The sequence below is a fragment of the Meles meles genome, chromosome 7 (genome assembly GCF_922984935.1).
Source record: "Meles meles chromosome 7, mMelMel3.1 paternal haplotype, whole genome shotgun sequence".
Classification (NCBI taxonomy): Eukaryota; Metazoa; Chordata; class Mammalia; order Carnivora; family Mustelidae; genus Meles; species Meles meles.
Window position 1 is genome coordinate 72,685,804 of NC_060072.1, and position 24,690 is coordinate 72,710,493.

The window sequence follows — 24,690 nt, forward strand, 5'->3', positions numbered from 1 at the left end:
AATCTAAAAGGAGACACTAGAAATCACTATTTTTATTCGTTTAAATGTCACCAAAATGTAGGTAAACTATGCCAAAATGTTCTGCTCATTTTTAATGGTAGAAACTTAGTCTACCATATCAATTAAAACAGGTGGCAGTTTTTGATGGGTTCATTTAAAAGCATTGAGACAACAGAGCCCTTGGAAAAATTCTGTATCACCACCAGAATAAGCAATTTCTAAGTAAGATTAAAATTTTGAGGTTCTTATAGAAATCAGCAGTTAAAAAATGACTGGTTGACATAACACATATTATACCGATGCTTGGAGAGTTAAGAATTTGAGAATACTGATTCTGTACAGGACTAATTTGTTATTTTGATCTATATGGAAGCAAAAATGTAATGAGAATGTACTATGAGTGAGCTGTGTTGAATACACACTAGATGTGAAACCCTAAACCCATTTCCTTTTTAGAGCCATTGTTATTATTTAATAATTACCATAAAAAGGAATATATTTTTACCTATATACTTTATCAAAAATGTAAAAGTGCTAATGAAAAACATGTGTCCCACAAATTAGCATTTTAACTGATAAAGTTGTTAAAATGTAACTAAAGAGCTCCATAAAGCCCATGCATCACAGTTCCACTGAAGCTGCCATTTGGAAATTTAACATCTTGTTATGATTTCTGGGATAGATTTATACAATAAACTGTGCAATGTTCAGACTATAAATTTGTGGCTTCTGAAAGGCAGAACAGAAATGGCCCAAGATGATAATATTGAATTAGACCAGTATGTCTCAGCTGGGGTGATTCCCCTCCCCTATCCAGTGACATTTGGCAGTGTGCAAAGACATTTTGGATTGTTGTGATTTGGAGAATGCTCCTGGCATCTAGGGGACAGAGGCTAGGGATCCCACTAAACACCCGACAGTGGAGAGGTCAGCCCCTCACAGGGAAGGAATATTTAATTAATATTGAAATATTAATAGAGTCAAGGTTGAGAAACCCTGGATTAGACCAAAAGAATGCTTTGATTGCTCCAGATTGTCTTCACTCAGGGACACCTATACATGCTCACATCATTTGGAATATGACTACAGTTGGATGAGAATGGTTTCTTAGAGTAGATTGCAGTTGGCATTATTTTATATTGACTCAAAGATATGCCATACACATTCCCTTTTTCATGGTTAGATAGAGGTATCTAAACTAGGAGTGTGGCTATCCTTGTGTGTGTATGTGTGTGTGTACACACATGTGTGTTGTAGCATAAAGTCATACACATCTATCCTTATTGAAATATATGTGTTCTAAGTGACACTCTCTCCAGAATTATCTTGCAGAGTAGACTGGAATACTCTGTTACTATTAAGAATTTGAACTCAAAGCACCTATTATTTTATTCTGTTTATCTGGAATGGGGCCTCATACTTAGCCAAATTTGGTCAATGACATGTTAATACTAATGATCCATAAGATTAGCTCAGAAGATATTCAGGTGATGCTGGACATAGTCGGTAAGAAAATTTTTCATTGCCTTCAATGCATCTGCCAAGAGAGTGTGTCACCCTCTAATATAGGTCTAATTTTGAAATTGCTTTTTACTGGCAAAAATTAGCTTGCTCCCTGGGGGCAAAAGAGGGAGTGATGAAACTGGCATGGGTACCTGACTTGATTTTTACCTTTTATCAGCTCCCTCAGTCCCAGTTTGAGAATTGCATTGACACTAAGGACCATAAAAGTAAGGGTGACCTCTGTTTAATTTAGTTACATTAGAGTAAAATTAACATAGGTGAAGGATTAAGTCATTTTCTAAGGTAGAAAAGTGATTTTTTGTATGAAAGATTTTTGTATGGAAGAAGACAATGGATACATATACTTTAAGTAGAGTGTTTGATCAACAGTTTATATAAACATCTAAACTGCAACCAACACATGAAGTTAAAGAGGGCCCATGGGATTTTGTTTCTATATAGTTCACTTCTATTTTAACAAGGTAAATATTCCAAAATGATACAAATGACCACAAATGATAGATACCAAGACAACACCTGTTTAGCTTTGTGATGTCTGATGCCCTTGGCTACAGACTAATTTTAGGTTATATGTAACTTGTACCTGAAGCAGTGGGCAACATAACTTCACACAATCTATGTGGAAAACAATGGAAGAAATCCCAGGATTCTGAATTTGACAAAAATATTCTTAGATTATTCAGAAGCTTTACAGAAGTGTTAGAGATGATTCTGAAATAGAAAAAAAATATCAAGAACATTTCTTCTGGTCAGAAACTGTCACAGTTTTTATAATGTATTATATACAGATTTCTATTTCTTTGAAAAATCAGACCCTATAATTTTATGTTTAAAAATAGTGGCTTTGTGAAATTTTTAATGGACAAATCCTTGTTAGGAAGGACCTAAGAGGAAAAAAACGGCACAGTCCACCAAAAACTTTAGGGAATTCTGATGGTGTTGTACAAAAATGTTCCCACCAGAAGCAGGTAGTAGTATCTGCTCCCTTTATAGAGTTCCAGGGATCAAGAGCTGTAAAGACTTTTGTGAGAACCCAAGGACAGATATGCGGAGGCATAAGGACTGAGAGCATCACTATGCTTTTTATATTTTCATCTTCCCAGCGTGGAGGTCAACTCTCGGATGGTGACTTTTAGTGAGCGCACATCAAGAACTTGGTAAACAACTACAAGGCACCTAGAACTTAGGTCGAGCCTCTGGCAAAATCTGTAGTAACTAACTAAATATAGCCAGCCACTTGGGTCTCTGTGCCAGGGAGAGGATGAGGCAAGTGAAAAGGAGGAGAAAACCCTACTCCCAAGCTCTCAGAGTACAGAAGGGTCAGAGAAGTCTCTGCCCTTGACCTTGGCTTTCCAGCACTATCTATTTCTATCTTCTACCAGGAGGCTGGGCTGTCTGTGGGGTCAAGCTAGTAGCCTTGTGACTGGGGACTTGGTGTGAAAACATGCTGAGAAGCTTAAAATTTTACACTGCCTTAAACAGTATTTTTTTCCCCCTTAAATTTGTGCTCTCTAAATTTGGATGTCCTGTGACAGAATTCTGGTCACCCTGACCTAATTATGGCCCGTCGGTGATGATTAAAAATGGAACTTTTTTTCCCATTCAGATGAATTTTCTGAGTTCTTGAAGCTAGGGAGATAGCAAATATAGTTAGTTGACCCTTGAAGGACACAGATGAGAATTACACGGGTCTGCTTATATACCGATTTTTTTTTATAAATGTAGTACAGTACTGTAAATGTGTTTTCCTTATGATTTTCTTTTTTTTTAATTTTTTATTTTTTTTAACATATAATGTATTATTAGCCCCAGGGGTACAGGTCTTTGAATCACCAGGTTTATACACTTCACAGCACTCACCACAGCACATACCTTCCCCAATGTCCATAACCCAGCCACCCCATCCCTACCCCCCTCCCCCTGGCAACCCTCTGTTTTGTGAGACTGAGAGTCTTTTATGGTTTGTCTCCCTCCTGATCCCATCTTGTTTCATTTATTCCTTTCCTGCCCCCCAAAGTCCCCACGTTGCCTCTCAACTTCCTCATATTCCTTATGATTTTCTTAATAACATTTCTTTTCTCTGACTTACTTCATTGTAAGAATACAGTATATAATACAAATAACATACAAAGTATGTGTTAATCGACTGTTGATGTTGATAAGACTTCCAGTCAAAATTAGACATAGTAGTTATGGACTAGTTATGTTTTGGAGGAGTCAAAGGTTGCAAACAGATTGTTAACTGCATGGCAGGGTTGCCCTGATCCCCACATTGGAGTGGACTGTGTTCCATCAATTCTTATATAGTCTCTTTAAAAGCTGGGGAGACTGATCCAAAAGAATCTGGAAGCCTAGAATATGTGTTTTTGATTCCTAAATACGAGGGCAGACTATTTAGGTTGAACACTGTAAGATTCCTATCTTGTAAGTGGAAAGAGACTTACATGAAGCTACAATTGCTATAGCCTTTTTTCTTCCTATCATCAGAAAATGGTTACTGTTGACTCTAACCTCAGCCAAGGCATCTCTTGCATTTTTTACATACCTCCTAGAGTTGAAAGATTGGAACAAGTCAGGAAAGGAAACCCTATTCAAACAAAAGACAGCCTCTGCTCATCATCACAATAAGGAAAAACGACATGTTTCTGTCTCCTCCTTCTGATTTTCTTCTTTCTGGTGCCAACATTTCTGATTTCTTCTCTAACAAATAAGGAATTAAATAACTTATAAATTGACATATAATACCTGTGAACATTTGTGCAATAACCAAAGCCTACAGCTGTAACTTTTTTAAAGCACAAGAGAGGAATTATATTTTGTTCATGGTCATTTCTGTGTCTACCTCCTCTGTGTTCTTACTGATCTCTGCATTGTGCTAAAATCCGTTCTCATTCTGCTTTCCTGTTAAAGCTGTAGTATAATCAATGATGCAAAGCTGTCTGGGAGTTTTATAGAATAATATTCAAATATATCGATCATGTCTCTTTCTGCTTCTATATAATTAGATTTCCCCCCCAGTTACTTGTCATTTTAAAAGCATATGTTTCACATGATACCAATGAACAGCTAAGGAGTATGAGTTTATCCAGGGCAGAGAAATTGGGAGTCAGATATGTCTGTTTTTCTCTGTGTCATAAGCGAAATGGAAAATTGTAATAAAAGAGGATTTAAGAAAAATGAAAAAGAGAAAGATAAAATTGGGATTTTAATTGTGAAGGACCCCTGGGAGGGATCTGACTATGAAACTAAGCACAGAGCACAGAGGCTGTTGTCCTTGAGTGCAGCCCCAAGAATAGAACCTTTCAAAACATTTTAAAGGAAATATATTGTTATGCTGTTGTTATGGCTCATGATGAAAAGACACTAGAGGAAGCAATGTGAGAGCCAGATGGTGAGACACTTAGGGAAGAAAATGGAAGAACCGCACCAGTTTACCTACTTGGCCCTTCTGCCCCAACTCCGAGTCATGCTTTCCTTGGTGTCTGAGCTGGGATATGCAAACACTGCCATTTTCATAGCCCCTTTTTATCTCTCCTTTGACGCATGCACAAGGTTATTATTTAGATCTGGCATGGTGAGGCAGCGATAGTAGGAAGTGTCACTTTGAACTTGATCCTTTGAAACATGGTCACCATATGCTATGCCAAGTGACAGTTGCAAAGATTTAGATGCATTTTCTCCCCTCTGTTCTAGTGTAAACACACACACACACACACACACCCTGCATTATTTATGCCCATTGAAAAGAGAAAAATGGCTGAACAGGTGGGGTGGCAGAGGGTGCCTTAACTTTTTCTGGCTTGGGTCCCACTTCCTTCTGTATTTCCTTCTGTGCCCCAGTCACTTTAGAGGCGTAGCCGTGTCTCTTCCAAGTTGTATCTTTACCATCAGCAAGAACTCTTATAAATGTAGTGAATGTGACTCTTTTATATAAATGCACAATAGTATATAGGCCTTGGAGATGTCTGATAATGGTATGTAAATATCCTTTGTTGAAGTAGTAGAACCTTCTCGTAGAGAGCTCCTTAGATGATAGCTACAGGAAAACTAAAAATGATTATATTAAAAATGTTTGTTCCTCCAGCAAACACTAGCATTCATGGAAGCAAGGAAATAATTTGTTTCTATTTCTCATTGACTCTTAAGCACCAATTCTTTGTGCTTTCCTATCCATAAGTTACTATAGACATCCCTCTCAACATACAGGATTCCACAGTTTGTGGGGATTGATGGCCACAGGGGTACCTCAGAGTCAGAGACACTAGAGGGAAGGGAAGAGAACAGACAAGGAGCAGCTCCACTGAAAAGCTTGTTTAATTTTTTTAAAAGTCTGGAACATCATTAGAACTCTAGGTACCACACAGCAAAGTTGGTCTGAAAAGCTTTGAGGAATGAAAAGTTTCCCATTGTTCTCTTTAACTTGATGATTGCACCTTCTGTATCATTCCACATGTGTGCAGGCTGGTTCTCAGCCAATTTGCAGACTGGAGGTAAGAGAAAAATAGAGAAATTCAAGTATTCTTTCTCATACAGTGTAGTTTGACTACCAGTCCATGGATGCAATAATTCTGGAAAAGACTTTTTAGATTAGACTATAAAATTGAAATCACCTTTGAAGTATATGTGGAGTTACTTTTTCCTACTAAGGCTGAATTCCACTGGCAGGCGGTGTGGGGGAAAATCAATGCTCTTCATTTCTTCTTCTATTTCTTTTTTGAAGTTTCATATAAAATGTAGCAGGTAAGAAAAAAACCTTAATTGATACTTTTTATGGTGACTTGAAAAAACAGTATCTATCTTGGTTCTGCTGAGTTGGTTTCTACAGAATCTAAATGCAATGTCATAGGAGGAGATTTTCTGTAAAAACATGTCTTTTTCTTTGGTGTGTTCATTGTAATTATGGCTGGTAGTGAGAAGGTTCAGTAAGTCTCAATTTCTCTACCTCCCTTACTTGGAGAAAATTTGGAAATGTACCCTGTGAATAAAATGATTTTTTTATAGCTTGTGAAGTCTTTTTATTTCCCAGAAGCGTATGGGTAATTCTATTTCCTTTTCTATTCCTCTGTTTTGTATCCATATCAGCTACACCGATTTTTTTCCTTCTGGATGAAAACTCATGCTGCTGGGTGAGAAAATTATTTTAGAAATACAGAACTCTAAATGCTATGAATAGAATACAAGAACACTATTCTTACTCTTGTGCAGGTAAAAGGCCTTATCTATTGGGCAAAGCAGAAAGAAAATTGAGCGCTTCTTTAATGTGATATATGTACATGAGCCTATTTTTTCCAGCGATAAAATTTTCCCTTTATGTAATGGGTTGGGATCAGTGTGTGTGTATCCTAGAGATACTTTAACAAATTCCTAACAGGATTCAAAATATTTAGATTCCCCTTCTGTTCATATGGGTGACTTTGACAAGCCCGAATGTGCCTTCTTGTCTAAATTATTTAGATAATTGCTTCGAACTCCCATTTCCCTTGGGATCTAGTGGCCCAGTTCTGCCAGACACTCTCTCAGCAGGAGGGACATCAGGCAAAGTGACCTTGGTCCATTCTTTATCATACATTTCACCCAAGAAATTGATCAAGATGCTTTGTACAGATCTCCTTATTAATTCTCTGCGTTCGCTCTCACACAACAGCCTTTTGGGCTACAGCTATTTTAAGAAGGTCATTCTGTTACCTAATGTTAAAACTTCACAGTATTTAGCTGAATCATTCAGGAGTAAAAAAGGCAGAACTCTAGTCTAAATGTGGGTTACCCTAACCTATTCTCAGACCATATGGGGAAAACAGATTTAACTTGTTTTTACCAACTATCATTAAGTAAAAAAAATAAGTAAATAAAATAAAATAAAATCTAGATATTACTGAGCTCAAGAACATTCAAAAACATGTATTAAGAATCCAAAAGCATTAATTACTCAAGAATCTCTAAACCAAAAAAGAAGGTAATTACAGTCACAGACTCAATTTTTGCTTGAAAACTTATTATTTTGATATACAGATTCTTGATGACATGAAGAACCAAAGATGTCAGATGATTGAATTGAATTTTGTGGGGTTCGTTGTGAATGAGCTGGAGAACATGGGAGGAAGTTGAGACTGTACCTGACTATGCTCAACATGTATAATTCCAAGACATATATAGTTTCTAGGATTTTGAAAATATGGGAAAACATATTTATGTTTTCTTTTACATAGATAGCATTAAAGTTGTTTCTTTACCACACAAGAGTCATGGTTTCCAGGCATGAATTTAAAAATCGGTATTTGGGAACTTTTTTTTTTTTTAATAATGCAGTCAAAATTTATAAGGCAATTGAGAGTGTATTTGGTCTCAAGATTTAATCAGGAAGATTTCGGCTTTTGCATGTGGAGGAAGAGCGAAAAGTAGGAATAGGAATGTTCTTTTGTTGGATCACTTTCATCAGCCTCCCACCAGTTGGATTACTGATCTTCTGGGACATGGTTTTTATAATTGAATGTTCAACATTGGCCTTTGCTATTACTGGCGGGGCACTCAACGGATGTTAGAAGCCAGGTTATCGATTCCATGAATAAACCTCCATACCTGCTACCAAAGTCACTTCGTATAGAAGCCCACCGACAAAGTAGTGGGGTAGTTGAGAAAAGAGATTAACTGGCATCCATTTAGCATCCTGTTTTGTCTGGACCTCTTATAAAGGTGTGTAGTTAATGCCTGCAGAGGCCAAGAATGATTACCAGTACTTTCTGTCATGGAGCATGTGACAGTTTCTTCTCGCTGAAATAGGTATTTATTTTGGATTTGCCTTTCCCATCCTCAGTGCTTCTGCCAGTACCCCACCTATGAACCTACATAATGAATTATTTATCATATCAGTATTGTATACAACATGGAACATCCTTTTGGCCAAGAAGCACGTTTTACAGCAAAAGAGTGTAGAAAGGAGCTTATGCCTATGGAATTAATGGGTATTCTCTTTACCATATTATGTAGAACATTCATTCTCAGTGGGAGGAATATTGCCTCCACAAGAGGCAAGAGTTGGTTCTAAAGGGAAAAAAACCTTAGATATTACAATGACTAGAGGGAAAAAAAATCTTAAAATCTTCCTTGGGGGAAGAGATGGGGGTTTAAAAAAAGGTTAGAGAAATGCTAATCTAGAAGCACTTGCCTATAGAACGTTGGTAGGGCCTAATAGAGACTCATTTTAAGAACCATCTGAGAGACAATATCTTAGGGGTGTGGCACCATCTTGTAAGATGTGGTGTGTGTTTTGCATAGTGACCAGTTTTTCCTGTATTTAGATACTTGGATCACATTTAGAGTATTTGGATCTGGTGACTAAGGGATGGAAGTAGGAGTGAATTCCACAAATTGTAGTATATTGTGCTTCTGTCATGGTTTAATTCAAAATACTTTCCAATATTTTAATTCAAAATACTTCCCAGTTACCTTGTGATTCCTCTTTCACCCATGAGCTTTTAGAAGTATATATTCTAATTTCCCAGTATAAGGGGGGGAGGGGCAGTTAATGGTATATTTTAAAATCTTTTTTAACTTTAATTTTTTCGTGATCAAAGGATACTCTATGTGTGATTTTAACTTTTGAAATGTGTTGAGATTTGTTTTATGGCTCAGCTTCCACAATTACTTCGAAAGTAATTGTTGCTATCAGGAGTATACTAAAAATGTTTATTGGGTCAAGTGCATCTTCACTGACATTTTATCTGTTTGCTCTATCAAGGACAGAAAAAGAAGTCCTAAATTCTCCCAATATGATATGCCCACTTCTCCTTTTGTTCCATAAATTTTAGCTTTATGTGCTTTGCAGTTCCGTCATAAACTATATAAAGTGAAGAGTGTGACTCCAGGCCAAACAACTATGCTGCTCCTTCATACCCAACTATATGCAGTTATAAGGCTTGGACTAGCAGGCTTCCCGTGGAGAAGCTATGCTGCCCACACTGTATTTGTATGCAGCCAATGTGCTGGTCTTCTGGAGCGAATTGTAGTCAAGGACTCAGGACCCCAGAGACAGCTACTGTCATATGGGTGTCTGCATTCCTAGCCTAACACCTCAATTTGAAGGCCTCATCAGGGTTCTACGTAAAGCAACTTTTCTCCACTTTGACTCAATACTTTCCCATGCCCAGTTCTTCGCTCTGTCCCTGCTGGCCCTCAGGTCCATAAAGAGGGAGAAGCCTTTCGTTTAGGGCTCCTTGGTGTGAGACAATTCCCCCACCTGCACAGCATCTCCTGACTCCCCCTCCACAACTCCGCCAGTGCTATTTCATGAGGAAAAATGAAACCCTTAGGAACTGGGGCCTGTTTTTACTTCCCATTTGCAATGTCACAGTAAGTGAATAAAGGCTTGATTATTATTTTTAATTTGGCTCATTATCTTAATTGGCCACCTTGATACCTGATTACTTGAAAGATGCATTTATAACTATTATATTTTCTTCAGGAATTGACCCTTTATTATACTTATAACAATACAAATATTATGCTATGAATAAATATCAAGATAAATGTGTAAAATTTCTTCTGTTAATTCTTGTAGTAATCCTCCTTGTTTTAAAGTCCACTTTGACCAAGAAAGCCTTACAAGATTGCTTATGCTTAATGTTTTTATATCTTTTTCTATCCTTTTACTTTTATGCTAGTATATTTTTAAAATGCATTTCTTGTAAAAAACATGTAGTTGGGTCTTCGTTAGCTTTGTATCTATTTTGACTGTCTCTCCCCTTTAACTGGAATGTCTAACCCCTTTATATTTAACATAATTGCTGATATGGGTGGGCTTAAGTATATCATCTTGCTCTTTGTTTTCTCTTTATTCACTGTGTTCCTTTTTCCTTTCAGGCCACTGTCTTGCTTTCTTTTAAATTAACTGTGTATTTTATTAATATCTTCTTTTATCTCCTGTATTAGCTTTTAACCTACACTTTTATTGCAGTTCTTGCTTTAAGGATTATAATATGCTTTTTTAATCATAGTCTAACTTGAAGTAATATTATGCCACCTCACATAAAATAAAACAAGTTTACAACAGGATAAGCCACTTTACTCTGCCCTTCCTGTCCTTTTTTCCTATTGTCATATATTATAGACTGAATGTTTGTGTCCCCTACCCCAACTTCATATGTTGAGACCCTAACCCCCAATGTGATGATATTGAAAGGTGGGGCTTTTGAGAGAGAATTAGGATTAGAGGAGGGTCATGAGGATGGAGCCATTGTGAATGGGTTGAGTGCCCTTTTAAGAGTGACCAGAGAGCTTGCTTCCTCTCTCTGCTCTCTTCCTTGGGAGGATACAAGAAGTCAGAAGTTTGGAACCTGAAAGAAAGTCTTCACCAGACTTGACCATGCCAGTACCCCAATCTTGGACTTAAAACCGACAGAAAGGAGTGAAATAAGTTTCTGTTCTTTATAAGCCATCCACTCTATGGAACTTTGCCATAGCTGCCCAAACTGACATGAAGACATCATGTATATTACTGCCATGCATTTTATAAACCCCACGATATACTATTGTTTTTGCTTGAAGTAGGCGGTTATCTCACAAAAATTAGGATAATATGATGTACTTTTTCATGTTTACTCCATGTCCTAATTTCATGCTTTACAATCCTCCCTGTAAAACTGGTATAATTTCTTGACAGCCTGATGAAATTCTTTTAGCTTTTCTTGTAGTGCTGACAGTAAATTCTCTCAGGCTTTGTTTGTCTGAAAATTTCTATAATTCATCTTTATTTTTGAAATATATTTTACTGGATATAGACTTCTAGCTTGACAGTTTTTTACTGTTAGCATTTTAAATATGTCATTTCATTCTTTTCTGGTTTGTCTAGTGTTTGATGAGAATTTTGCTAAAATTACCATTGTATTATATTGTTATATTAGCTTTATTTTCACTAATTTCTTTTAGGATTTTTTTTCTTCATCTTTGGCCTTCGACACTTTGACAGAGGTCTCACCTTTGGACTTAGCAGTATCAGAGTCCCTAGTTCTAGGTATCACCAAAATGTAAAAATCTATGTGAGTTCTTGTGTTTTCAAGTTCAGACTTACTTTTTCCCATCAAAGTTGTTGTTGGTGGTGGTTTCGTAGGGAGGGGAATGTCAGGTCAAGTAGATTACTGGTGCATCTGAGGATTTTCCAGTCTCTTGTGCTCCCATTACCAGCCGCTTGAATGGATTATTATTATTATTATTTATTTTTATTATTTAACAAACAAGTTATCCAATATCTGTGTGGGAGATGAGCATTACACTTTAATTAAAATAGAATTGGGAAGTTAGTAAATTTTTAACAACTTTATTTAGGAATAGTTTATGTCCCATACAATTCACCCATTGTAAATGTATAGTTTGATTATTTTTAGTAAAATTTATGGTTGTGAATCCATTACAAGAGTCCAATTTTATAACTGTTCTGTTATACCCCAAAAGTTCCCTAGTTCTGCTTTATGGAAAACCCCTGCTCTCAGCTCAACAAATCTGGATCTGCTTATAGTTTTGTCTTTTCTGGAAACTATGTAATTGGAATAATAATACATAGTCATTTGTCTCTGACTTCTTTCACTTAGCAAATGTTTTTGAAGTTCATCTATGTCATTGCATGTATCAGTAGTTTGTTCCTTTTTATTGGTGAATAGTATTCCATTGTATGCATTTAACACATCTAGCTTATTAATTCAGCAGTGAATGGGTGTTTGCATTTAAGTGATTGCCTATTTTGAATAATGTTTCTTTAAACATTTGTGTGTAGATTGCTGATTCACATGGTAAGATTTTCCTTTTAAGGAACTGCTAAATTGTTTTGCAAAGAAGCTATACTATTTTATACCACCCAGTGTAAGTGTATGTTTGTTTCTTCACATCCTCAACAACACTTGGTATTGTTGGGCTTTTAAAAAATATATCCATTTTAGAGAGTATGTAATGATGCCTCTTTGTAGACTTAATGTTCATTTCCTTAATGACTAATAATGTTGACTACATTTTTGGTGTTATTAGCCATTTATATATCTCCTTTATTTGAATATCTATTAAAATCTTCTGCACTGCAGGGATACCTGGTGGCTCAGTCAGTTGGGCTGCTGCCTTCAGCTCAGGTCATGATCCCAGAGTCCTGGGATCGAGTCCCGCATCGGGCTTCTTGCTCAGTGGGGAGCCTGCTTCTCTCTCTGCCTCTGCCTGACACTCTGCCTGCTTGTGCTCTCTCTCTCTCTCTCTGACAAATAAATAAATAAATAAAATCTTAAAAAACAGATCTTCTGCATTGCCTATTTGGGAGGGTTCCTTTTATTATTGAGTTCTTAGATTTTAAAAAATACCTTTGTATACATGTCTTTTCTAAGGTATAATATTTGCAAATATTTTTTCCTTGTCTATGCATTGTTTCTTAATTTTCTTAATGGCATCTCTTGAAAATCAAAAGTTTTTCATTTTGATGAAGTTCATTTTATGCTTTTCCTTGAAGATAATGCTACTGATGTTATCTGAAAATAAAGACACATGTATTTCTTTCTTTTAAGTAAGTATGCCTTTCACTTCTTATTCTTACTAAACTGACTAAAACTGCAAAAACAATGTTAAATAGAAATGCTAAGAATAGACATCTTTGCCTTATTCCTGATCTGATGTGGAAATGTTTTATCTTTCTGGATCAGTATAATTCTAGCTGTAATTTTTTTTTTGTATATGCCCTTTATCCAAATGAGAAATTTGATTTCTATTCCTACTTTATTGAGAGTTGTTAACATGAATATTTGTTATTTACAAATTCCTTTCTGTGAATTTATTGAGATGATCATCTTTGGTTTCTTTATTCTGTTAATGTGGTGTATTAAAGTAATCAATTTTAAGATATTAAACCAAGCTTGCATTTTTGTAATAACCTGCTTTCTCATGTTGTTTAAAATTTTTATGTATTTCAGGATTTGGTCTGCTAATATTTTGGTAAGGATTTTATATCTGTGTTCATGAGGGATATTGGTCTGTTTGCTTTCCTTGTGATATTTTTGGCTTTGAGGTAATACTGACTTCATAAAATAGGCTGGGATATGTCTCCTTCTCTACTTTTAAAAGAGTCTGCCTGAGACTCATATTATTTCTTCACCAAATTGTTGACAGAATTCACTAGTAAAACCATCTGGACCTCAGTGTTTTTTGATGGGAAAAATTTCAATTAGCCATTTATATTTCTTCCCTGAATATAGGTATTCAGAATTTCCACAAGTTTGTTTTGTTAATTTGGGTAATTTGTCTCATTTCTTGGCATAAACCTCTCGATAATATTCTGTTATTATCCTTTTAATTTCTCTAAGTCTGGGGTGATATCTCCACTTTTACTTCTACATGTATAGTTTAGGTCTTTCTTTTTTCTTCAGTTTAATCTAGTTAAAGTTTAGCAATTGTTTTTGTCTTTGTAAAAAAGAAATTTGGGGTTTCATTCATTCTTTTTTTAAAATTTCATTTCAAACACTTGGGTGGTTCAGTCGGTTAAACGTTTGGCTTTTGCTCAGGTCATGATCCCAGGATCCTGGCATTGAGCCCCACATGGGGCTTCTCCTGCTCAGTGGGGATTTTTTTCTCCCTCTGCCCTCTGTTCCTCCCCCTGCTTGTGCTTGCTTTCTCTCTTTCCCGCTCTCAAATAAATAAATAAATAAATAAAATCTTTTAGAAAAATAAGATTTCATTTGATTTTGCTTCAAGCTGTGTTACATTCTTCTTTCTACCTTTCTTTACTTTGATTTGTTCCTGGAGGGCTAAAGATAAAGTGCTATGGTAGTTTAAACAATGATTACTTCTCAATCTTGAGTCTGGGAATCGTTGAGGACAGAGTGGAATTCAGCTGGATCTTGAAGAGGAATAGTACATCATGATTATGTATAGATAAAAAACAAAAATAAGAGGTGATGGGGAAAGACATTTCAGGAAGATGGAATAACACAAGGAATCCAGGCAAGTGAAAAGTATATAGGAAACAATGGATAGTTCACATTGTGAAATATCCCAAAAAGACCAAATATACCACTATAACAATTAATTTAAATGTACTAAATTCTCTTGCTAAAAGACAAATGCCTTTGTGTTGTGTTTGTCAAATTGGAGTTTTGTCTAATTTGTCTATATTTAATTCATTTTGAAGCTATGTTATTAGGTACAGTTTTAGAACTGTTAAATCTTTCTGATGACTGAATATGTTGAAGTTATTCCAGAATAAAAGGAGACTTTAATATTAGACAATAATATAATGAATCACATTAACTTGATTAATTCATGAAATGTCATGATCGTATCAGTAGTTTAAGAAAAATCATGAGGAGAAATTTAAAAATCATTCCTGATTTTTAAAATTTTTTTGTCAGATTAGGAATAGAGGATATGGGACACCTGGGTGGCTCAGTTAAATAAGTGTCTGACTGGATTTCAGCTCAGGTCATGATCTCAGGGTTGTAAGATTGGGTCCCCCCCACCATGGGCTCCACACTAGGCATGGAGTCTGCTTAAGATTCTCTCCCTCTTTCTCTCTATCCCACCCCCATCCTCTCTCCCTCTCAAAAAAAAAAAAAAAAAGAATAGAAGATAATTTTCTTAACTTTATAATGGTATCTACCCAAGAAAAGCATAGCAAAAGTCATTCTTAGTGGTGAAACATTAGAAACATGCCTTTAAGAATAAAGAATGAGAGTAGGATGTCATATTATTCAACATTGTCCTTGGGATCTAGTGGCACAATAAGAAAATAGAAATAAACATAAACTTGAAAGGGAAATGCAAAGCTCTTCTTTATGAAAATGATAAGAAACCCAAAATTATCATCTAATTCACGTATCAAAGTTTGCTAAATCTGTAAAATTAATGCACAAATTTATCAAAGTTACTAGACATAAGACCAACATATGAAAGTTTATTTCATTTTGTATCACCAATATTATTATTATAATTATATTATATAATTATAAAATACTAAATGAAACCATTTATGATCGTAACAAGAATAATGACATGTCAATCCATAATAAACACAAGATGCACAGATCTTTTATGGAGTAATTATAAAATGTATTGAAAGACAGTAAAAAAAATGTACATTAATTGGAGAAATGCACTATACTCATGAACAGAAAGATTCTTGAAGATGTCATAGCTCTTAACATTGATCTAGGCCTATAGAGTTTGTTGTGTAGCGTAACTTGTAACTTATATGGAAAAGAAAAGAGCCAAGAATAGCCAAGACACCCCAAGTTACTATAGTTTCAGTGAGCTTCTCCTTTACTGCTAAGGTACATTGTTAAGGTACAATGTTAAGATACATTGAAAATCAAATTACAGTGTACATTATGTGAAGCTGTTGGATACCAATTCCAAGTGACTTTCAGCCAGTCCACCATTAACTCAACCATGATTATTCAATTATTTTGCCATTTACACACAGTGGCATTTTTAGAGCCAATCTCATTCTTGGATTTCATGTTGTAGCTTAAAATTGATATATGGAAATAATTTTCAGTTATCAGTAATTTTGTGTATTATCAGAGTGATAAGCTAATTTTTATCACTTGTGCTCACTATCATGATCTCTTTAACACCATTAACACTGTCAATATGATTCTGAGGAATGTTTCTAACTTAACGGTTTCACAAGGATTTTCAGTTTACCATTATTACCGTTTCTACTTTTTCCTCAAATGAATCATGTAGCATTGCAAGTAAACAACTTCTATTTCAAATTATCCTGAAGGAACTGACAATGTAAATCTTACCGATAGTCTTGTACAATGCATGAACAGATCACACCATTCTCTCATTACTTTAAAGTTTCTGTTATCTATTCAGAGGGGTGCCGGCAAATTTTCTCTGGTTGCATTTCTTGATACATGATAAGCAATCTGTTTGTATTAATCTCAGTAATAAACTACGATATAGCTCTATCGATTTTTGCAGTTCTCGTAGAAAACTTAGTTGTTTTACAGCACAATCTGGAAATACAATCCAAAAAATATTCAGTTCACACTAATCAATGTACAAATTCACTGCATAAATTTCCTGCCTTTTTGCATACATAATAGCTGTCTGTTTTTATGCCAAATTATGGCTCTCTATTTATACCTGTAGATATGCAATTGTTAGTGTATCTTAATATATATTTTCTTAAAGTATTGAAATGCCAGTTAAATTTAACAAAAATGGGACAAGCAAAGCCTGTAATTGAACTGATATGAAAGTGAGAGGTGCCCTAACCAAGTTTGCACCTGTGTGGGCAATGATGAGTTCATGAGCACCACACAGCTAGGAGTGATACGGAGAGGCATCAAGTGTAAGACATGGTTTGATTTCAGAAGTATTAAAGGTGAAAAGGTGTATTTTGGAACCAATAAAACACTTTATCCTCTGTTCCTGGAGTGAAAGAGAAGGCAATTTGGAAGGAGGCAGAAGCACAAGTCAGTGCTGCTGCCGAGAATTAATGAGTTCTCATATCCTGCAGCTGGTCTTTCCCCTCAGGAGAATAAATTAGAGAAATAAGAAAAGGACCACAAATTAATGGAGTCAGAGATCATTCCCTTGAAAGCTTGTTCCTTGAATTCTTGTTCATCTGGGCTCCTTCCAGAGACTGGTTTTGCACGCTAGGGGGCTCTAACACACAACATGTCAAATGAAATACTGGTAGCCTGGTCTTTAAAAAAAAAAAAAATGTTTTCTCAACAAATATTTACTGAGCATGAATTGTTAGGCTCAGAGTGAGGAAAATAAAAACGAGTACGTTCTATACTCAGCCTCTAGGAGATTGACAGTTTGGTATAGGAAATGAAGCCCATATGAAAGTTAAAATGAAGGGAGGCATGAAACAGTATTGGAAAACAAACAAAGAATTATAAACCGCCAAAAGAACAGTGAATCCTTCCTTAGATCAGCTTAAATTTCCTTGACTTGGTAAAAAAAAAAATTTAACATCTCCCTAAATGAGGTTGCCAGACCCTGTATTTCAAGGGACCATCCTGACTGGAGAATGGGGACGGATGGAAGCTGAGGCACTGGCCTCTGGACAGTACCCTCGAGGGGCTGCCCTTGTTCACATCACTGGCACTGGCACTTCTCCTCTTGCCTTCCTCTCTCCTTCCCTTCTCTTCCTATACATCCCTTCTTTCGTCGTCGTCTTTCTTGGAAGATTCCAGACTATAATGACCTGGCAGTGACTCTACTATATGGCCTTAATCTCATGGGCAAGGCAAATTCTGGGACGTCTTCTTTTCCCAGAAAAGTTGACGACTGTCAAGACCCCTAACTAATATGACTGCATTTTCTATTGTGGCCAAAATTGCGATAGGATGTTCAGAGCCCTCTGAATTAGGGAGGCAAATTAGTAGACCAGGAGCAGAAACAGGACTGCAGAAATACTGACCTCCAACCTTTACCATCACACATACACATTTTTGCTCACTTCCTTTCTGGGGCTTCTTTCCTGTTTCATTTTCTGAACTCCTAGATCATCCAAAGTTACAATCTTGGGAACATTTTGAAATTTCTTTCAACAATCTGAGAGGTCTACTCTGTTATAGAAGGTTGAGGTAAAAAAAATTATTGGCTTTCTCATTTTTGGTTTACCTTCTTAATGGAGAAACAGCTATTTGAATGAAGATTTATCTTATTTATTCAAAATTTTTAACTTAAAAGAACCATCAGACTTAAAATGCTGTAAAAATTGTATTCCCATAGAACCTTTACTCAGAGCCAACAATCATTGATATATATCTTTTAAAGATTTTACTTATTTATTTGACAGAAAGAGAGAGAGAGATAGCAAGAGCAGGAACACAAGCAGGGGGAGTAGGAGAGGAAAAAGCAGGCTTCCCACTGAGTAGGGAGCCCGATGCAGGACTTGATCCCAGGACCCTAAGATCATGACTTGAGCTGAAAGCAGACACTTAATGACTAAGCTACCCAGGCACCCCTCATTAATATTTTGCCATATTTGCTTTATTTATCCCTCTAATCATCATTATTATTATTGCTGAAACATTTGAGTGTAAGTTGCAGATGCCATAATCCTTTAGTCTTTTTTTTTAAGATTTTATTTATTTATTTGAGAGAGAGCGTGAGAGGGAAAGGAAGAGAGAATCTGAGCCAGACTCCCCACTGTGTTCAGAGTCTGATTCAGAGCTCAATCCCAGAACCTGAGATCATGACCTGAGCCAAAACCAAGAGTCTGAGGCTTAACTGACTGAGCCCAGCAGGTGCCCCAATCCTTTACTCTTAAAATCTTTAGCATTCCTCTCCTACAGCAAGGACATTTTTCTATAAAACCATAGTACAAAAATAATTTCAGAAATTTAATGTTGATATAATAGTATAATCCAATGTAAGCTTATATTCAAATTTCATCAGTTGTCCCAGTAATGTCCTTTATAACTTCTTTTTTCCTGTTATAAGATCCATCTAGGACCATTTTGCATTTAACATCATGTCTCTTTAGTCTCTTTCAACCTGGAACTATTCCTCTGCCTTTATCTTTAACATTGAAATTTAAGAGTTCTGGTCAAATGAATGTCTCTGAATTTGGATTTGTCTGATATAGTCTCATGATTAGATTTGGTTAATAGATTTTTGTCAGGAATGCTACAGATTCTGAGACATTATATCAGAAGGCGTAAGATTCCCCTCCTTAGGGATTGATATTTTTTTAATCCTCAAGCAACGCCAGTGGGCATTTCTCCACTGCCTGCCCAACAGAGTGTGTTGTCATGCTTTTAAATTTTTAAATCAGTGTGATAGGTGTAAATGATATCTTAATATAGTTCTTAAAAATGTTTATTAAAGTGGAATTCAAGAAGAATAACATGAATCCATTTTAAGTGCATAATGTGATGAATTTGACAAACCATGTAAGATCTAGACGATGCCTGTGATTCTAAAAAGTTTCTTGTTACCCTTTTCAGTAAATCTCCCCAAATTCTGGCCCCAGGCAATTGCTCATCTGCTTCTTGACACAATATATTAGTTTTTTGTACTCTAGAATTTCATAAAAATGGAATCACATAGTGTGTACACATTTGTGTCCGGAAGGAAGAAGATACTGGTGGTATTCTTATGATAGATTAGACAAAGGAAATGAGATTTATTATTTTTAATATAGTCCCATTTGTATATACGGGCTAGATGGTCTATGCATGCAAATAGATTATAAAATTAGATTATAAACAAAGCTGAATTTTTCTAATCTTAAATAAAATACAGTCTCTGTTCTAAATTTTCTTTTTGGTCTTACTATGCCAACATTCTAAGCCCAGAAAGAATGATAGAAATATAGCATCTCTAAAAATCCCACGAGATCATTTGAATAAACTCCAACCTTATTATTAAATGATCTTTTATAAACCTCTTTGACAAAGATTCTCTATCTTCCAAAGGAGTTACTCTCCATTTTAGAGAAAACTTCTTTCTCCTTGGGAAACTACAGCGGAATCAATGGTTTGTTCTTAACTTTTCCCTGTGTAATAGGTGTCTATTCCAAGGCTCATGAGAAACAAAAATTGTATATATGATGCTATATTTATTGCTGACTTTACTTGGTGTTAGTGCTGCTTTTCACAAATTTGATGTGAGCATGGTGTGAGCATGGTGCACAAACAGGACGGATAAAATAAAGCTAGACCTCCTGGATTCACCCCTCTAATCGCCCCCCCCCAACGCATCTCTATGTATTTCATATTCAGAGCTAAGCTTCTTGGCAATGATAATCAATATATGTGTGGGGCTCAAAAGGAGAAAAATAATTACTCTCATACTTCAGAGAAACACTCACACTGTGGGTACAAAATAGTTCCCCAAACTGAACTTCATCTGCATAAACTATGTCTCTGAATCAACAGCTAAGTGAAAAAACAAAGCCCTGGTATTTAAAGGCAGTAATACTTTGGTTCAGTAGCCTTTTGATTAGACAGACTTGGGGGTTGCTTGGAAATGACACACTGAGAAGAGAGAGGGTGGATGTGTGATTGGCAGGCAGTGAGGGTGGAGAAGATGATGGCATGTTTCACTACCAAAACGATAAACCTACAAAATAAATGACCTTAGCAAGAAAGACACAATCACATGATATTTCCCATAGTTTTTTTTAAAAGATTTATTCTTTTTTAAAATTTTTAAAGGTTTATTTATTTATTTTGTTGAGAGAGAGAGAGTGAGAGCAGGGGGGGGGGGGGGCAGAGGGAAGGGAGAGAATCTTAAAACAGGCTCCGCACTAAGCATGGAGCCCCACACAGGGCTCAATCCCTCAACGCTGAGATCGTGACCTGAACTGAAACCAAAAGTTGGATGTTAACAGATGGAGCCACCCAGGCACCTGGGTATTTCCAACAATTTTAGATTATTAATTGAAAAGCAACGGGGGAACCTGGGTGGCTTTGTTGGTTAAGCATTTGCCTTCAGCTCAGGTCATGATCCTGGGGGCCTGGAATGAAGCCTCAAATCAGGTTCCTGCTCCGCAGGGAGTCTGCTTCTTCTTCTTCCTCTGCCTCTCCCCCTGCGTGTTCTCTCTCCCTCTCTCTCTAATAAATAAATAAAATCTTTAAAAAAAAAAAAGAAAGAAAGAAAAACTATGAATTGACCTGCTGATTGAAAAGACTTCTAGCAATTTATAAAGAAAGATAAATGATTTATCAGATAATTTCAGTAGCAACATTCAAGACCCATCTTATATTGAACACACACAAACACAGTAAATAGCAAAGAGTGTTGCAATAATCTCTGATCGTCAGGTTTTGGGTACTGAAATATTTTCCTCAATAATTTTAACAGCTTCACTGAGGTATATTTGGCATATACAAGCAACTGCACATATTGAAAGAACACAGTGGGCATAGGGACACACCTGCAAACTCATCACCACAATCAGCACAATGAGCCTGGAAGATTCCTGGCGCCCCTTCATGGTTCTCCTTCCTGCCCGTCCCCACCGTTTTTGAACCTCGGGCAACCCCAGCTATTTTCCGTCATCACAGACACATGTACATTGTTCAGAATGTTATATAAGTGAAGTCATGCAGTATATTATCTTTGTTTTCTGGCTTTTTTATCAAGCAAAACTCTTTTGAGATGCACGTACGCGGTGGCCTGTCCACTACGTTTTATTGAGTAGTATTCTGTCACATGGATGCACTTACTTGCTGATGGAGATTTGTTGTTGCTGTCTTCACTTTTGGGCTATTACAAGTCAAATTGCTATGAGCTGTTGCTTTTCTTAGCGTGGAGAAATTTTTCTTTATCCTCATCTCTCTCTCAAACACAAGAAAATGAAAGCCTGAGAAGCTACATATTTAAATGATAAATGAAAGGCAACATGTTTGCTTAGGGAAGTCAATTTCTAAATGTTTAATATAAAAAAGAAAGCGTATGTCTGTGCCTTCCACTTGGCTCTCTACACTCATTTACATCACCTCACCAGCCTCTGTGGGTGTGACTTGATCTTGTAATGACCCCAGATGAGAAACAGACCCCTCCCTCTGGCCCCCAGGACTCTCCAGCGCAGAGACCCAAGCTGATCTTTTAACCTCACCTTCTGCTGCTCCTAGTCTATCTTCAACCTAGGTTGTCGCTGAACTCTTCAGGCACTGTCCTTGAGGTGTACAGTCTCTCTCTTGCAGCACCCCCACACCATTTTTAGAAATGGCAACGCACCTCCACTTGTGAAAATCTTCCTGTCTTCAAATCCTTTGTCAAAGGCCACCTCTCCACGGAGCCATTACCAGTCTGTTCCTCTGACGTGCTTTTTCTCTCCTCAACTAATGCAGCCCTGTGTTTCCACCGAACTCGACCCTGGATTCTGCTCTAGGTTTTTATTTCCCACTGGGGATTATGCCTAGGATTCTGGAAGACCTCAAAGATGCAAATAATGTTTTTAGGAGCAGAAGAGAGTGAAGAGAATGTATTTATTAGGACAATAAATAGCAGATATAAAATTCTGATATTTAAAGATTTATTACCAGGACATTTTACTCACACATGTGTACACACTCACACAAACACACACGCTCTTGAACAGATACAACTCAGAGGATACCACCTAGTGATTAAGAACAGAGGCTTTCAAGTTAGTGTTTAACACTGACAGTAGTAGTCTAGCTAAGTGTATTCTTAAGTAAATTGTCATCCCACTGAGTCTGTTTTTATCACTAAAGAAATATGAGTTTAATAGTATTTCTTTGATAGTGTTGTGGGGAGTATTAAGTAAAGATAGGCAATAGAACACTTAGCACAATGGCTGACATGTAATAAGTACACTATAGATGGTACCTGTTGTGAGAGTGGCAATATTTTCAACATAATTAATATACTTTCTTCTTTTGAATTTCCAAGCACATGAACTATACCTCAGAACTCCTAGAGATTGGGAAAGGGAATTAGCAATTATACAAAAGAAAAGCAAATAAAAGTCATTTTCCATATTGAAAGTAGAATTACGTAACAAGACATGTTCTTATAAACTAAATTATCATTTTGAAGGAGGATTTAAATACTTCCTTGAACATTCGCTCCCCTACCCTTCTAAGTTTTCTTAGCACATCAAGGCTAGTCTCTTTACCGTCCTAACCAGGGCTTCATGGTTAGTTACTCTTATGGGGGTCTGGACAGTAAGATCAATGTGGAGAGTCTGCCCCTTTCTGGCCCCAGGGGATTATGGGAAGAAGCGAGTGAGGAGATCTGGATTTGCATGACTTGCTGATGGCAGTTGTCATTTCTCAGTCATCCCTGTGACACAAGCCAAAGCCCTTTCTGTAGCTCCAGCATTGCCATTGTCTCGGTTGTCACACCATGAGGGTCCCCAGCTCTCTCTCAGAGAGGAGAAAAGCACTCCTTGGAAGGGGAGCAGAAAGGGGTTTCCTGGCCCATACAAGTAGAGCGATTTGGGTCACCATTCAGTTTTTGAGCTACCAAGTCTCTCTCACAGGACCATCCACTGTTACTTCTAAACACATTTCTTTCCTTCTTGATCAGGCATCCTTTCACAGCCTTCTTCCATCTCAGGATGGGTTTACTCGGAAAGTGTATCTAGCCCTCATCTCCCCTATCCATTTTCTACAATGAAAATAATTTCATATTTGAGGATATGAATAATATATGTTTCCAGTAGAAAAAATTCAAGTCATCATTAATAGGTATATAAACAAGAAACTGATACTTGAAATCCTTTCATCCTGAGATAACCACCATTAAAATTTAATGTTTTTCCTTTCATATATCTCTTTATGCATATAGACGTGTATGGGCATTTATTATATGTATATGTAATTTCACCTAGTTTATATCATATCATGCTTGCTGTTTTGTCAGGAAGACTCTTCTTGTTCTCTGTTTTTATTGCCTCTTTCTTCCTTTCCTTCTCTGCACACTTCTATAGCTATTCACGCGTGATAACTAGCCCTACCTTTCTCTTACTGCATTATCATATGCACACAAATACATAGTGTGCCATACATAGCTAGAGAGAAATTGAGGCTTTAGGGCTACTGTTTGCTTTGTAAAAACAGGACCGTATGGTGTACATTTTCTTTGTACGCTGCTTACACCTTCAATGCATCTTTTTAATGGTAACATAATATTTCCCAGTATGGCTGGATCCAAATTCATACAACCATTTTCTTACCAACAGGAGTAGGATGTGTGTGAGTAAGACATTGTCTCAAACTTAGGAGGGTTCAACTTAATGATTTTTCAACTTCATGTTGGTAAGAAAGCAATATGCATCTAACAGAAACCATACTTGGAATTTCAAAATTTGGTCTTTTCCTTGGCTAGTGATATGCAGTATAAGACTTGTGCTGGGTGATGGCCGCGAGCGGAGTTCCTATTCAGCCGCGCCATCACGAGGGTAAACAGTCAGTGCTGACCACCATTCTGTGTTCCCTTTAGGTATAGTGTTCAGTAAATTTCATGTCATGTTCAACACTTTTTATAAAACAGGTTTGTGTTACATGATTTTGCCCAAGTGTAGGCTAAAATAAGTGTTCTGAGCATGTTTAAGGGAGACTAGGTTAAGCTGTGATGGTTGGTAGATTAGGTATATTAAGTGCATTTTCAACTTCTGATATTTTCAATTTATCATGAGTTTTAGGGACCGAAGCCCATCATAAGTTGAGGAAAATCCTATGTACTTATGATCCATTTGGA

At 36.6% G+C, this 24,690-nt stretch overlaps 1 protein-coding gene across 1 annotated transcript in view; it reads left to right on the forward strand.

Moving 5' to 3' along the window:
• ST8SIA1 (ST8 alpha-N-acetyl-neuraminide alpha-2,8-sialyltransferase 1) overlaps positions 1-7,045 on the forward strand; it is a 155,505-nt gene extending 148,460 nt beyond the window's left edge. The window contains exon 6 of the mRNA XM_046011739.1: positions 6,607-7,045. Coding sequence (XP_045867695.1) covers positions 6,607-6,654 — 48 coding nt within the window. The 3' untranslated portion in view covers positions 6,655-7,045. The remainder of the gene's footprint in view (positions 1-6,606) is intronic.
• The last annotated feature ends 17,645 nt before the right edge of the window (positions 7,046-24,690 follow it).